Raw genomic sequence first — 16299 nt, forward strand, 5'->3', positions numbered from 1 at the left:
CCACTTGAGCTCAAATTAGCTCGTTTCACGACGGTGCACGCAATCGGGGATCCTTGGGATGTCCCTATCCCCATTGAAGCGGAAACGTAAAATGGGTAAGGTTGGGTCGTCCCAATGATTCCGGATTGCAATGACTATTTCACGATAGCTAGTAGGGCCTGTCAAGGTGTGAATTGTTTACGCAGGTGAAGTTGGATTGACAGTTCTCGATCAAACAAAGACACGGACAGAAGTAGCTTTTAAAGTAAGATAAAAAATAAATCAACTACTTGAAATAAATTAGACATTTATTTAAGGGTTCGAAATTGAATGGTGAACCTATCTAGATAGTTAACTAACTAGTCTAGTCTGAGAGAATGCCAACGAATAGGTTTTGAGCCTGTAACGCGTTATCTAACGGTAGCTACTATGGCTAGCTATGCTAACTAGCTAGTAATCTAAGCTAGCTAGAATTTGTGGTATCTTGACCATGCTTTCAATGAAATTAACTCGCTAAATTGACATGTTATACATTATTACCGCAGCCAAATAACGCTAGCTAATTCTTAATCTAGGTTACCCAGAAGTAAAATTCTCTCGCGAAAGTGTATTTGACTGTTTCATCTGTCCACGACAATATGTTCATGAGAGATTAGTTAGTTCTTTGTTTGCGGAAGTGGTGAATCCAGAACCCAAACGGAGTCAGGGTGTATCGCTAGAATTAAACAATGAAATTGTACCTCGGGATATAATCAGTGTATGCTGTTACATGGTAGCTAGCTAAGGTCATGGGTTAAGCATGTTATTGTTTTGTTCAGAAATTTCTGGAGGCAAACTTGAAAATGTTTGGAGTGAGATTGTGCAAATGGCTGGAGTCCCACAGGCAGACAGGAATACATTTGGTACTGTCAGTGCTGAGGGGGCAGTACAGGTTTGTGTCCTTTCCACCACATTTTCTCTGTGTTTAGGTCTGTTCGGGCTATGACACATTGCTGAAGAGATAATGGAGCCAACAGACCATGCCACAGAAGCCGACCCCCTGAAGAGGGAGGAGGATGGGGTTGAGGGCGGTGGAACGGCACCACCAGCGCAGACCAAGAAGAAGAGTTTGGGTCTGGCCAAGTTGTCCCACTGGAGGACGGCTGCCTTCTTCCTCTCCCTCTTCCTCTGCCTCATCATCGTCTTCGCCTTCTCTTTCATCATCCCCTGTCCCGTCCGTCCACAATACCTCACCTTCTGGAACCGCACCTTCCCCCAAGCAGGTGAGGAAGAGATACAGTGACACAATAGACCAGAGAAGGCCAGTTAAGAAGTTATTTAACCCCTGTGTTTTGCACTATGGACTGGATGAAAAAGTCTCAATCGCCATGAAAATAGCATTTAGTACAGGACCAGGTTATAACTGTCTGTGAAAACAACCCTAGATGTACTGTTTGTTTCTTTACCCAAAAGGTTAAACTTACTTCCTTTCCTTTCTCTCACAGCCACCTATGATTTCCTGGCCATTGAGGATGCAAGCAAAGACAAAGTGATGGACGTGTTGTTTGTCCTGAAGGCCCAGGAGGGCAGTCAGAACATTAGTTGTTTTGCTGAAGGTACTAGGAATACAGGTCTTACAGGAAATGCTTCATGCTTTGTCTTGCTAAAGGCCCATGGCAGTCAAAGTTATGTTTTCCCTGTGTTTAAGTATTATATTGTAGATAGCTGATGAAACTAACACTGTAAAAGGTTGAACAAATATTGTGTTATTTCCTGATAGCTTCTGGTTTAAAATACAATCTACACAGGACCTTCTAATCAGCAGGTTTGGGTGGGAGTTTCAGCTTTCCATGGTAACATCCCCATTCTAGTTAAATAAAATAACTTTCTGGGAGTGAACAAAATGTTTTATATCAGAATTCTTGCCTGAGTTTTTTTAACAAAAAAACTTTTTCCACATTTGAATGGAAATGTATAACAGTTAGGTACTTAGTTGTTACTTATAAATATTTTTATATGAATATAAAAATGGCTGCATTGGGCATTTAAGCATAATAATGAGGAGTATGTAGCTGCTTTTGTAGAATGGTTTCATTGAGATTCCAATAAAAGTAGAGGCTACCAGCCAAAGATTCCCAGAAGACAAGCTAAAGTCCCCTCAATACAGAGATACTGTTTAATAATTCCTACTGTAATTGTTCTAACCAATATATTGTCAGCTGTGTCATTGTAAAATCTGTAGCTTGGCTGTGTCTGTGAGATTCACGTGTGCTGTATGACTTCCAGGTCTGGACACACCTTGTGTGTTTGTGTCGGCGGTAGCAGGGACCAACGGGGAGACTCTGTGGGAGCGGCCCTTGGCCCCTGAGTTCCACTGGGCCCAGTGTGGTCTGGACGGCCTTGGAGAAACCAACAGGGGCTGCCTGCTGTCCCACTCCAACCAGCTCACTGCCATCGACAAATACACTGGTGAGTGACTCCGATTCACGACTCTCGTTTACTCACCTCTCTCTCTACTATCTCACTAACAACACCTGAGCAGGAACGTATAGTTATGTTTTCACACCTTTTCCACCACAATGGTGGTTGAACGTCACACTTCAAGTATTCATGCTTTCTCTCCTAACGCCTTTCGTAAATCGCAAATATGTGCCTGCTTATCCCTCTAATGTATGATAGTTTGGTCTGTGTCTCGTCACTATTTTGTAACCTGACTCACTTCGAAGAAAACGTTCATGATTTCTGATGGAGGGGGGTTGTAGCTGTGAGTGAATTCTGAATACTTGGTATTTCTGTACAGGAGTGGTGACGTGGGCGCGGCTCCAGCCTTCCAACCTGAGGAGTACCTTACCTGTCCTCAGTGTCTCAGACCTGGATGGGGACGGGGTAAGCGACGTGGCTCTGGTGGCGCCCAGCCCAACGCAGGTAAACCTCAGAGGCGTCCTCGACGTCTCAGTTTAGTCGCACTCACCAGCTGTGTTCCGTATGACGACCACTCAGACTAGAGGATGTGATATTACAGGATTTTCACTGTTTCGTTTTATACCTTTGCTTTAAAACACAGGAAAATAATGCATGAGAAAATGTGTGCTTCACACATGAAATGGCTACCTCTGTGCCAGTACCTTTCAACAGAAGACCTCAAGACAGTTTGTTCTATTGTTATTCGTTGCGCTCTAGACACAGCTGGTGATCCTCTCAGGGAAGACCGGTGTCCAGATTGGCTCAGAGGTGGTTCTTGACACCGCTGAGTGTGCCATGCATCTCCTCCATTCCACAGGGAAAGGCTCCAACTATGTACTGCTCCAGAAAGGTGAGCAAGCCATTTGCCAAAGCCTATTAGTGAGCTCATTTATAGATCTGTTGTCAATAATTCACTGACCAAACTATTGATCTCATAACATTCTATGTGATAGAACACATTGATTTCAGTCCTACTGTATGTGACCTTGTCCAATGGTCAGTGAGCTATCCCAGTACATTGATTTAAGGGTCCTATATGGCCAGTTGGCTAGAGCCCACAGCATATTGATGTCAGTGTAATGTTATAGGACTGTTGTCACTGCCCTTTGTCCCCTCTCCCCAGACTCAGGGTTGTATGGCCTGGCCCTGTGGAGGATTGCAGCCCAGGCTAAGGCAGGCATGGAAAAAGGCCTCAAGAAGGACAAGCACTGGGAGCGCAAAGCCAATGACTCCTCTGGCCTTGTATCAATCTATGAGTAAGCTGGAGCAGCAGCTAGACGCTAATACACAATTCTCACAATGCCTCAAAATGTCACAGCTTGGGGTAAAACACAACATCAAAATACCAAACGTCTAGTGGTTAAATGATTATTTCTCATGTCTTATGTTCAATAACCTGGACCATAGACTGAAATGAATTGCTCATGCTAACATGGAGTCTTTCCTTTTGATGGCCGTTCCTCCCCTGCAGGTCTGGGTCATTGAGATATGTGTTAAGGATAGGGAAGGCAGATGGTCCCTCCAACCTGCTACTGGTCACTGGGGGTAGTGTGGTGCTGATAGATGGCGACAGTCTGAACTTACTGTGGAGAGTCAACACCAGCACAGTCCTCAGGTAAAAATACAACGTCATCACCCTACACACTGTTTAGTTAGTTAACATTGTCATGTAGCGTACTCTACACAGTTTTGAATGGTCATATCATAACTAACAACCTCCTCGTATTCATTAACATTTGTAATAAATTGCCACGCTCTGAAGTGTGTGTGTGTGTGACGACAACTATGATAACCAAGGTATTTGGGCCAATGTCGTGTACTGACTGGGAGGGTTTTAAGTACAGTACCAGTCAAATGTTTGACTGGTACTCATTCAAGGGTTTTTCTTTATTTTTACTATTTTCTACATTGTAGAATAATAGTGAAGACATCATAGCTATGAAATAACACATATGTAATTATGTAGTAACCAAAAAAGTGTTAAACAAATCAAAATATATTTTATATTCTTCAAAGTAGCCACCCTTTGCCTTGATGACAGCTTTGCACACTCTTGGCATTCTCTCAACCAGCTTCATGTAGTAGTTACCTGAAATGCATTTCAATTAACAGTCACGTGCATTCCAGGTGACTACCTCATGAAGCTGGTTGAGAGAAGGCCAAGTGTGCAAAGCTGTCATCAAGGCAAAGGGTGGCTACTTTGAAGAATATAAAATATATTTTGATTTGTTTAACACTTTTTTGGTTACTACATAATTCCATATGTGTTATTTCGTCGTTTTGATGTCTTCACTATTATTCTACAATGTAGAAAATCAAGAAAAACCCTTGAATGAGTAGGTGTGTCTAAACTTTTGACTGATACTGTACGTTTCTCCTCTCCACTCAGCGAGCCTTCTTTTGGCCATTTCAACAAAGATGGCACACTCGACATAGTGATCGAGGAGGACATTGGCAACCGCATTAAAAGGGTATGTGTAGGGAGTTTTTCCTAGCCACCGTGCTTCTACACCTGCATTACTAGCTGTTTGGGGTTTTAGGCTGGGTTTCTGTACAGCACTTCGAGATATTAGCTGATGTACGAAGGGCTATATAAAATTGATTGATTGAATTGATTGATATGTGGGGACCAGCTTGGAAGCAATAGAAGAGACTCAATTTACCTGCTTGGTATTTCATCCCTTTTTGTTTATCCACTCCTAGCTGCATTTACATTGAATGTGACATCTACCCCTGCTCTATGTGCATTGTAGGTGGTGATCCTGGACGGAAACACTGGAGGTACAGTGTGGGAGGTCAACCTACTGGCCAGCCCCAACTCACCCAAGCCAGCCTCAGTCAACACCATCAACTCCTTCTCTGTGTTCATGTTCTGGGGGCTGATGCCCTCCGAGGCCAACGCTACAGTGAGTACAATGACTCTATGAGAACGGATCATTCACTGATCTTCATCTCGTTACATCTTCCTCTGTGTTCACGGAACCTTAGCCTGAGAATCTGAAGGCTTGCGTTAGCTTCCCGAGTTAATTTCTAGGATTCAGCTCAGTGGGCTAGCACAGGCTTGTGGCATACAGAATACCCGGGTTCGAACCCAGGTTGATCCCATTCACATCGGTCATAGTGGTGCTGTTTAGACACGCTGACCTGTTTCTAAAGGAATGCTTTCCTACCAGAGGGATTTGAGTGAGGAGCGGCGCTCCTACATGCTGTATCCCCACTACTCCACAGTTCTCCTGGAGAAGAGCAACGTCATGGACCACATCATCGCATTCAAAGGTGAGCTACATGATTGAGCGAAACAATGTCATTATGCGGGACCGGTGAACCGTCTCAATAGCTCGGCTGTCTGAAAACGTTATTACCGCACCGCCTTCTCAGGGAGGAGGGACCTTGGATCTTTTCCTCCAATGCGCTTTGTGAGGAATTGAGAGGAAAAAGGACTTGGGATGCAAGGATTTGACATCAAGTAACGTTTTCAGACAGCCCTAGTCTACTGTACTTGAGGATAATGACTATTCTCTAAGTCTATATGACTTGTTGTCCATGTGTTTTCTGCCTGTCCTAGCCACCCTGTTGGAGCGGGGGCGCCACGCCTGCTACATCATGTTGACGGGGCCCGAGGGGGAGGGGACCGAGGGGACGGTGGACCTTAGCAAGCGCAAACTGAAACAGGACGTCACCGACAGCCGGGTCCTCCGCCTGGGCTCCATAAGCAGCAAAGACACTAACGAGGAAATCAAAGAGGCCTTCCAGAGACTGCGTTTCAGCGATGAGTGACAGGCCACTGTTACCATGACAACATTGATGCTGATATCGAAACTGTGTTACAATAGATATGACAACCGTTACTGCTGACAATCAACCAACTGTGTAGCTATGGTTACCTTAAAGCTGACTACTAAACCTTCTTCTGCTGACCTTGTATTCCGACTGTCCCATCATGACAATCAGATTAATTTAGCTCAGTTCTCTTAGTGTGGAAATAGGCACAGTAGCGGCAGACTTGGCTTTGGGTCTATGCAACCAATAACTGCACTAATCACAGAAAACTGCCAGGGTATACCAACCAGGCAATATGGTATTATGAGGTACTGTATCTGAATTAATTTATGCAGAACTAGTAGGCTACCGTGTGGGATAGTTTTTAGAAACCTTTGCTGTAGCAACTTCAGCCTCTGTAAAGGTGGCTAAAGTGACTAAGCATTTATGTTATGCAACAAAAAGAGGCACTAAAAGCCCCAAAGAGCTGCATGGGCAACCCTGTGGTTAGTGGAAATATCTTAAGAGTACTGCTTCCATATAAAATTACAAGTCAAAGCCTTATATTGTAGCCAGAGGTACTGTGGTAGATGACAATCAGATGAAACTAGTAGCAGGTACAGTACTATTCCAAGTTGCTGTAAATTAGGGTATTTTTAAATGCACATTGACAGAGCTGTAGGCCCTGTATGAGGGACTCGAGCCTTGAAAGTTGAACGTTTCTGGTGATCTGTGTTGACGTTCAAATCAGGCAAAAGATGACGGGAAAAGGAAAGCTTCAGAAAATTCTTATGGATTACCCCCCCCCCCACCACCCCCCCATCTCTTAAAAAATATATATATGCTTTAAAGTGATCTTGTATGGGAATGAGGGTTCAATAGTTTGCCTTATACATGAATATATTGAACCTTCTTTTTGAGATTATTTTTCCTTCTCATTTGACTTATCGATTCATCTCTAAAAACATTTTTTTCCAGATCTGCGTGAGCCGACAACTTGGGGTTCTATTCAATCCGTATCACAGAAGTTCAGCTTTGCAGCGTGATTGAAATGTAAAGGCTTTGTTCGTGCTTTAGCGGAAACTGCATTCACGGTAAGCGCTACATGTTGGCTCAATTGGAAATGACCTTTACATTTCTATCGCTGAATTTGCAACTAGAAATAACTATTGGTTTTCTGGTTCGTTAAAGAGCTAAACGTAGATATGTTTTTTTTGGGTTAATAAATTAGACCATGCCCATTTCAAGCTTATCTTTCAAAAAAAAAGTTACATCAGAATATTTAGCTAAGTTAGCTGGCTAACTCATTGATCCTATTTTGTAGTATACCCCCCCAGCTCTCGAAGTCCCTGACTTAAGTCACAACTGATACGCAACTACAGCTGTGTAGTTGCGTATCAGCCAGACTAGGTGGAACTGCATGAGCCGTCAAATCCGCAAGCTGCTCCAAGCATAACTGGTGCCACATTCAAAACAACTGGGAACTTGGAAATGGCCAACTTCAGTGCATTCAAAACAACTGAACTCGTAAAAAAAAAAAAACAAGCTCCGACTGGGTAAAAATTGATTTGAATGGTCATTCAGCTCGGAATTCCAACTCGGGAACTCTGGCCTCATTCTAGAGCTCTGACTTTCTGACCTAAAGATCACTGAAGTCATGATTTGACCTCTTATTTTTCCAAGTTCCCAGTTGTTTTGAACACAGCATGGCAACTCTGGAAAAATACGAGGTCAAATCATGATGTCTGCAGTGGTGGAAAAGGTGCTCAATTGTCATACTTGAGTAAAAGTTAAGATACCTTAATAGAAAATGACTCAAGAAAAAGTGAGTCACCCAGTAAAATATTAGAGTAAAAGTATCTGGTTTTAAATGTACAGTAGTTGAAAAAGTACTCAATTGTCATAAGTAAAAGTTGTACGTACATTTTTTTATATTAAGCAAACCCAATATCACAATTTTCTTGTTTTTTTTAAATTATGTACAATCAGGGGAACACTCCAACACTCATAATTTACAAACGCAGTATTTGTGTTTTGTGAGTTCACCAGATCAGAGGCAGTAGGGATGACAATGCGTTGTATTGATAGGTGCTTGAGTTGGACCATAATGCTGTCCAGCATGAGCATTCTCAATATAAAGAGTAGTCTACTTTTGGGTGTCCGGGAAAATGTATGAGAGTAAAAACAAAGTACATATTTTCTTTAGGAATGTAGGGGAGTAAAATATGTCAATAGTAAAGTACAGATAGCCCCAAGAAATGACTTATGTAGTACTTCAAAGTATTTTTTATTTTGTTACTTTACACCACTAGATGTCGGTGATATCCAGGTCGTAAAGTCAGACCTCTAGAAAGGGGCCGAGTTCCCGAGTTGGATGACCGTTCAAAACTATTTTTCCCAGTCAGAGCAACAAAAAATGTGAGTTCCCAGTTGTCTTGGACGCAACATATACCTATAGCGGACATTGGCTAAAGCATAAATCATAGTCCACAGACGCAAGGACGCGATAGTCCTGCTTCCCATTATAACATAGCTACATGTCTCTAGCACCATCATCCGCGGGGGATTTACAGCTCGAACGAGCACCTCCCCACAATGCCCAACCAACGCGACTCCCGGTATCTGTCTTCTACTCATTAGAATGAATGATGCAATGATTCACCACGCTGTACTTGCTTGTTTTGTTACATGAACTAAAATGAGGCTCTAGGTGAATTAAGAATTTTAGCAACCAGGAAATGGCGCAGTGATTTCTGCATATTGTACCTTTGACACGAGTGGGATGGTTGTGGCTTCATGACAAATCACAAGAACCTGCAGACTGATTTGAAATCTCCAGCTCAGTTACACCGTCAAAACGTTGGTGTCTGCTATTGCCGGTTAATGCTTGATCTGATTTGAATCTAGGCCTAAATTATGTTGCAATTTCAAATATTATAAATTGAATTAGAAAAAGTACTTCATGAATGAAGCTGTGTTATGGTGGAAAGCGAGTTTGAAAACAGGATACATATTAGTGGTTACTATACACAATGACAGTGTATAGTTTGGTCTATAGCATAATCATTTACTCCATTTACTTATGTTAAAGAAAGGGAAGTACGGAATTGTAACAGCAAATCCACTAATCTACATGGGTTGACTAGGGGTCGTTCACATCTCACTAGGGCCAGCTTTATTACTTCATCAATGGGCGCATTCGAGTGGATCACTTTTTTCAAGGCGTTGACTAACGCCTTTCAAAGTGTGTTGCATTATGGGTATAAAAATGGTCAGACTTGCGACTACAACAACCAAACGTCATGCACTTTCGACTGCAGTCGACTAAATATCTGCAGTTTCTCTGCAGAACCAAAGCTTTGTGGGAGACAACCTTTTTCTGTTTTCTTGGAAGCAAAAGGCACTACATGCTCATAAATGGTTGATGTGGCCACCTATCATTGGTTATTATCAATGCATGTTTACTTTTCTGGGTGGATGACTATTTAGCATTTAAATACATTTTTATTCTTACAGTTGAATTACAGAGGCATATACATGTGATCCAAATTTCTAGCATAAATAAATTAAATATCCTGCTCATGACAATATACCTAATGTATTTATCTAGATCTTACTGTAATGTTGTCCAATGTTATAGCCTACAATTTGTCTTGTCTGCAATATTGCTTTCACCAAACAAATTCAAATGTCTTGATCATCTATTAAGTGTGTTAATAAAATGGAATACACTGAACAAAAATATAAACGTAAAGTGTTGGTCCCATGTTACATGAGCTGAAATAGAAAATCTAATTTTCGTTAAACACAAACTGTATTTCTCATGTTGTGCACAAATTTGTTTACATCCTCGTTAGTGAGCATTTCTCCTTTGCCAAAAGAATTTAATGTTAATTTCTCTACCATAAGCTGTGTCCAACATTGTTTTGGAGAATTTGGCAGTACGTCCAACCGGCTTCACAACCGCAGACCACGTGTAACCACGCCAGCCCAGGACCTCCACATCTGGGTTCTTCACCTGCGGAATAGTCTGAGGGGGGTGGGGTGCTGAGGAGTATTTCTGTCTGTAATAAAGCCATATTGCGGGAAACAACTCATTCTGATTGGCTGGGCCTGGCTACCCAGTGGGTGAGCCTGGCTGCCAAGTGGGTGGGCCTATTCCCTCCAAGGGCCACCCATCGCTGCACCCCTGCCCAGTCATTGGTAATCCATAGATTAGGGCCTTATGAATTGATTTAAATTGACTAATTTCCTTATATGAACTGTAACTCAGTAAAATCTTTGAAATTGTTGCATGTTGGTGTTTATATTTTTTGTTCAGTAAACATATTGTAGACTACACATGGGTTATTGTAGGGGATTTCTACACTAGCAATTTTAGAGGCTTAAATCTGTGTTTGGGAAACTCATAGCCAGTATGAGAGATGATGTACATGTAGTCTAATCTGTTTCTGTACAGTGAGTGTTTTGTCCTTCATGTGATTGAATGAAAGTATGTTAATTACATGCTTACTGACAAAAGCAACATAAACGTTGAAAATGAATGAACTCCAGCCTGTAGTGATGCTGACATGCAATCAATTACCACACACTAAGAATCTTTATGGACTCCATCTAATCCGACCTGTTACAATTCACAAATACTAATGAGGAAGGTACAAATAATGACAATCAACAGAGCATATCCCATATGCTGCAAAAACATGCTTCCTGGCTGATGTTTTGGTCACTTTTGAATGCTGGCGGTGCTCTCACTCTAGTGGTAGCATGAGACGGAGTCTACAACCCACACAAGTGGCTCAGGTAGTGCAGTTCATCCAGGATGGCACATCAATGCGAGCTGTGGCAAAAAGGTTTGCTGTGTCTGTCAGCGTAGTGTCCAGAGCATGGAGGCGCTACCAGGAGACAGGCCAGTACATCAGGAGACGTGGAGGAGGCCGTAGGAGGGCAACAACCCAGCAGCAGGACCGCTACCTCCGCCTTTGTGCAAGGAGGTGCACTGCCAGAGCCCTGCAAAATGACCTCCAGCAGGCCACAAATGTGCATGTGTCTGCTCAAACGGTCAGAAACAGACTCCATGAGGGTGGTATGAGGGCCCGATGTCCACAGGTGGGGGTTGTGCTTACAGCCCAGCACCGTGCAGGACGTTTGGCATTTGCCAGAGAACACCAAGATTGGCAAATTCGCCACTGGCGCCCTGTGCTCTTCACAGATTAAAGCAGGTTCACACTGAGCACATGTGACAGACGTGACAGAGTCTGGAGAACGTTCTGTTGCCTACAACATCTTCCAGCATGACCGGTTTGGCGGTGGGTCAGTCATGGTGTGGGGTGGCATTTCTTTGTGGGGCCGCACAGCCCTCCATGTGCTCGCCAGAGGTAGCCTGACTGCCATTAGGTACCGAGATGAGATCCTCAGACCCCTTGTGAGACCATATGCTGACACATGCACATTTGTGGCCTGCTGGAGGTCATTTTGCAGGGCTCTGGCAGTGCACCTCCTTGCACAAAGGCGGAGGTAGCGGTCCTGCTGCTGGGTTGTTGCCCTCCTACGGCCTCCTCCACGTCTCCTGATGTACTGGCCTGTCTCCTGGTAGCGCCTCCATGCTCTGGACACTACGCTGACAGACACAGCAAACCTTTTTGCCACAGCTCGCATTGATGTGCCATCCTGGATGAACTGCACTACCTGAGCCACTTGTGTGGGTTGTAGACTCCGTCTCATGCTACCACTAGAGTGAGAGCACCGCCAGCATTCAAAAGTGACCAAAACATCAGCCAGGAAGCATAGGAACTGAGAAGTTGTCTGTGATCACCACCTGCAGAATCACTACTTTTTTGGGGGTGTCTTGCTAATTGCCTATAATTTCCACCTTTTGTCTATTCCATTTGCACAACAGCATGTGAAATGTATTGTCAATCAGTGTTGCTTCCTAAGTGGACAGTTTGATTTCATAGAAGTGTGATTGACTTGGAGTTACATTGTGTTGTTTAAGTGTTCCCTTTATTTTTTTGAGCAGTGTATATTGAGAAAACCATCACAAAAATACAAAACAAGTTAGAAAGAGCTTGCCACGTGGGTGGGCCTATTTCCTCATGACTTGCATTTCCTCTAATTTCCTGTTGATCATGTTCAGCTTCATGTAGGAGAAGTGGAATTTTGACAATAATCCACAATAACAAAGGTGAATGCCATGTCTGCAAGAACAGCACTTGTCTGACTTGCATATGTACCTCCCCCGAATTTACTCATCAAATTCCGTCTACAGTCGGCTAACCACTCAAACGCGCCCAATGATATACCTATAACTGTAGGCTATAGTTTCCGCACTGAGCAGAATAATCTTTACGCATGGTGCTGGGAGGGAGAACGAGCGCTCACGTCTCACCCCGGTTGTGTCTGTTGGCATGATGTTTCCCCATGACTTGCATTTGGGTATAGGCATTTGGATACAAATATCCGATCCTTTTTTAGGAGGAGAATGTAACATCTTTCCTCGCGGAGTTTTAGACCGAATCCTACATTCGACATTATGTTGCATTCTATTTATTATTATTTAACCTTTATTTAACCAGGCAAGTCAGTTTAGAACAAATTCTTATTTACAATGACGGCGTACCCCGGCCAAACCCGGACGACGCTGGGCCAATTGTGCGCCGCCCTATGGGACTCCCAATCACGGCCAGATTTGATGCAGCCTGGATTCGAACTTTTTTCTGTCTTATCTAACCTATTTTGGCATTAGGCCAGGCCTATATCAATTATCTACTAGTAGCAGGCGGACATAATTCCTGTTAAACTGCCACTTCCTCAACTGCAAAATGTAGGCTATCATGTTTTGCCATACACCTATAATATCACACAAATGATGGCAATTACCATATTTTGGGTCAAATTAAAGGTTTCCAGTGATTTATCCTTAGTTGTATGTGATCGATCTTGCACATGATTAAACTATCTCAGTCATTCCAATGTGACCTGCGTCCGCCATACCGTTTTGATAGGACTGCACGGCTACAACATCCACAAGACCAGCGCGCGCGCAAGAGCGCACTCCAGTCATCAGCCAAGGCAACCTACGCGTGGTGTTCGGGTATCATCATCGTTAGTACAATAGTCACTTTGAACAACGCAGCACTTGCCACAAAGGTAAATATTTGTTAAATTTTTAGTATAAGCCTAAATAAAAATCTGCCTATATTAGGCCTACACCATATTTTATGCAACACGAATATAGTGTTTTAAGGTGGGAAGGTTCTGAAAATGAAACCATGAGCAAACAAGTCGATCATTAGCCTAGTTATTTTATTTCCTCATTTTCTTGCGAGTGACTTATTTATCGTATACAACACTCTCAATTAACAGACAAAAAAACGTAATTGGGACTAATTAATATTGATTAAGAAGGCTACTTCTTAGATATGGGTGATTGTGCTTAAGAACATTAAGAACATTGTATTGGCGTTCCTATTAGTCTATTGTATTTCTGTATTATTGTACCTAAATACCAATTCGTCTAATTAAGTTCTGTAATGTAGAAAAGTGGCCATTGTATTCGGCTTGTGGCGCCCCACTTCTATCCTCAGTGGCAACATTTGGTCTGTAACCACAGCAGAAATGCTTATTGGTACTTTTCCTTAAAAATCGACACTTAGGTCGTAGACAATTGAAATTAGACTATTTTGTATGTAGTGTAGCCTAAACATAGCCTCATCATACCTGCTAAGGAGCTTTTTAGTCACCTTCACTCAGGGCTGGCCTTTGCCTTTTGGGGGCCCTAAGCGACATTTGGTTGGGGGGGCACCTCGTGAAAAAACATTTTAGTGGCCCCCCCTCTTGACGATAAAGAGAAACATTTAAGTTTTAAAGTACATTTCCTGCAATTCTACACATTTTGCCATGGGGCGGAGAGAACATTTTGCAATTGTATAACAATTTTCATGCAATTCTACTGAATTTCAATTCTACAAATTTTGCCATGGGCCAGAGAGAAACATTTAGCAGTTTTACAGCGAATTTCCTGAAATTCTACACATTTTGCTATGGGGCGGACAGAACATGTAAAAATGTTATAACACATTTCATGCAATTCTACTCATTTTGCCATGGGGCAGAGACATTTTGTTCTTTAGTTTTACAGCTAACTTCCTGCAATCCTACCTATTTTGCCATCGGGTGGAGAGAACTTTTTGCAGTTTTAAAGCTAATTTCCTGCAATTCCAAACATTTTGCCATGACTTATGCAATGTTAATATGCTATCTGAGTGAGAATGATGAACAAAATCAAAATGGGCCTGCTATATTCTATTATTCTTACTCTCAGTAAGGTGAGAACATGACTGAGTTGCCCAAAATGTATAATAAACACACACACACACACACACGTATAATATATAGTGTGTGTGTGTACGTACATACATACGTACATACATATATTTCTATATATTTTTTGGTTGGGGCCCCCTAGCTGGCGGGAGCCCTAAGCAACTGCTTATGTCGCTTATGCCTGGGGTCGGCCCTGCCTTCAATTGATAGCGTCATTGTAGGCTTTTGACAGAGGTTATTCCATTTTCTTGCATCCTCCTCATTCAAGCATGTTTTCCCGACAGAACTAAAAATGGCAGAGGATATTGCGACTAAGCTCCAGAACTACCGCACTGCTCCCTTCGATGCCAGATTCCCCAATCAAAATCAGACAAGGAACTGCTTCTACAACTATCTGGGTAAGTCTGGACTCCAAGGTCAAAGTCTAGGACTCTGGTCCTGTAGTCATACCAGTCACGTAGGCAAGTACAGATAAATCCTTTATTTATCCAGTGCTTTTCTTAATTGTGAATGTGTTTAGTGTGTGCCAATTCATTTTGTGGACAGAACCATGTCCTTGTGGAAAACGTCTATTTTAGAATGTGTGTCAAAAAGTTGATTAATTTACCTGGTAAAATAAGGGTTCAAATTAAAGACCCTGACTGTAACCTTTTTAGAGGACTGTAATCCAATTTTTTATATTTACACAAGACCACTGACAAGACCACAACCCTTTCCCCGAACTCATTGACGTGCACATTTTTCCCCTAACATCCCCATTGTTGTCGCTATATTTATAGATTATCATCGCTGCCAAAAATCCCTGGACGCCAAAGGAGTCGACACTGCCCCGTGTGACTGGTATAAGAGGGTCTACAAATCACTGTGCCCCATTTCCTGGGTAATGCTTTTAAGATATTATTTCATTAGCTAAAAGTCCTTAAGTGAATTGGAAAGGATTTCTGAAGTAGACCTACAGTATTGATAACACAATCTGTGGGTTGACTGACTGGTCTATAAGTACATTGAGGTCATTTGAGGTCATGTGTCCATTGCTCATCCTGTTACACATTTCTCTTCACTTAAAAAGCAAAACAACAGGCTACTATAGTACATAGTGTGATTTGCTACACTTAACTGAATTTCAAGCATGGCTTTTTTATTTTTTATTAAAGAGGTTACTGGGTTCAAAGGGTTATAGACATCATTTGAAGGGGGGGGGTCTGTCTTCAACTATTGCTGGTACAACAGACAGTAAGCATTATTGGAGAAAAAAAGCTCTGGCCTTATTCAATTAGCCCTATTCTGAGCTATACATGACTCCGGCCTTATCAAGTCAAGCAAATAGTGGCCATAAAAAGGCAAACTCTTTAGTCAGTAGAGTTAATATTCAAATGTGATTCCTCTCAGAGTTCATTGACCTTTGCAAAATGAGATACTGTATTACTATACCCAATCCAAATCTAATAAAAATCATGCAGGATAATTGGTCTGTTACAACTACGTCAACATGTAGGGGTTTTAACCGATCTGGTCTGTCAAGTACATGTTTATTTTACTCGTTTGTCCCCCAGGTCCAGAAATGGGACGACCAGAGGGAGCAGGGGACCTTCCCAGGGAAAATTTGAATGGCATCTCCAAAGAAGTGTACTTCATGGCAATATGTTTGTATGAGTAGGACTCCAGGTCGGTCGTCCACTACTCCTCTGGAATGTGAGCAGAGTATAACTGAAAACCGTAGTCATTCCTTATCAAAGAGAATAATTGTGTTGCAGATTCTGCATTAAAGTGTCTTGGGCGATATTTATCAAACTG

The 16299-nt window shown here is 42.4% G+C and overlaps 2 protein-coding genes across 3 annotated transcripts; both read left to right on the forward strand.

The window, feature by feature from the left end:
* Positions 1-11: 11 nt before the first annotated feature.
* fam234a (family with sequence similarity 234 member A) lies at positions 12-10472 on the forward strand. 2 transcript variants are annotated; one of them, XM_055924375.1, is made up of 12 exons: positions 12-95; positions 948-1241; positions 1464-1574; positions 2245-2427; positions 2759-2883; positions 3139-3271; positions 3545-3677; positions 3893-4036; positions 4811-4892; positions 5175-5327; positions 5595-5697; positions 5987-10472. In XM_055924375.1, the coding sequence occupies exons 2-12, from the start codon at positions 983-985 to the stop codon at positions 6196-6198; spliced, it is 1638 nt and encodes a 545-aa protein (XP_055780350.1). In that variant the 5' UTR covers positions 12-95; positions 948-982; the 3' UTR covers positions 6199-10472. The 2 variants fall into 2 exon arrangements, with proteins under 2 accessions (XP_055780350.1, XP_055780349.1); XM_055924374.1 differs by lacking the exon at positions 12-95 and adding an exon at positions 102-244.
* Positions 10473-13072: 2600 nt separating this feature from the next.
* On the forward strand, positions 13073-16296 carry LOC129856602 (cytochrome c oxidase subunit 6B1). The gene is made up of 4 exons (XM_055924385.1): positions 13073-13329; positions 14790-14903; positions 15285-15385; positions 16059-16296. The coding sequence occupies exons 2-4, from the start codon at positions 14798-14800 to the stop codon at positions 16110-16112; spliced, it is 261 nt and encodes an 86-aa protein (XP_055780360.1). The 5' UTR covers positions 13073-13329; positions 14790-14797; the 3' UTR covers positions 16113-16296.
* Positions 16297-16299: the final 3 nt, after the last annotated feature.

This window comes from Salvelinus fontinalis, chromosome 1 (genome assembly GCF_029448725.1).
Source record: "Salvelinus fontinalis isolate EN_2023a chromosome 1, ASM2944872v1, whole genome shotgun sequence".
In the NCBI taxonomy this organism is placed as follows: domain Eukaryota; kingdom Metazoa; phylum Chordata; class Actinopteri; order Salmoniformes; family Salmonidae; genus Salvelinus; species Salvelinus fontinalis.

Bases quoted from the DNA above. Each gene is read 5' to 3' on its own strand.
- fam234a (XM_055924375.1), top strand. From the start codon at position 983: ATGGAGCCAACAGACCATGCCACAGAAGCCGACCCCCTGAAGAGGGAG. The intron at 1,242-1,463 runs GTGAGGAAGAGA...TTTCTCTCACAG, and splicing joins CCGCACCTTCCCCCAAGCAG to CCACCTATGATTTCCTGGCC. The intron at 2,428-2,758 runs GTGAGTGACTCC...ATTTCTGTACAG, and splicing joins TGCCATCGACAAATACACTG to GAGTGGTGACGTGGGCGCGG.
- LOC129856602 (XM_055924385.1), top strand. From the start codon at position 14,798: ATGGCAGAGGATATTGCGACTAAGCTCCAGAACTACCGCACTGCTCCC. The intron at 14,904-15,284 runs GTAAGTCTGGAC...CTATATTTATAG, and splicing joins CTGCTTCTACAACTATCTGG to ATTATCATCGCTGCCAAAAA. The intron at 15,386-16,058 runs GTAATGCTTTTA...TTTGTCCCCCAG, and splicing joins CACTGTGCCCCATTTCCTGG to GTCCAGAAATGGGACGACCA.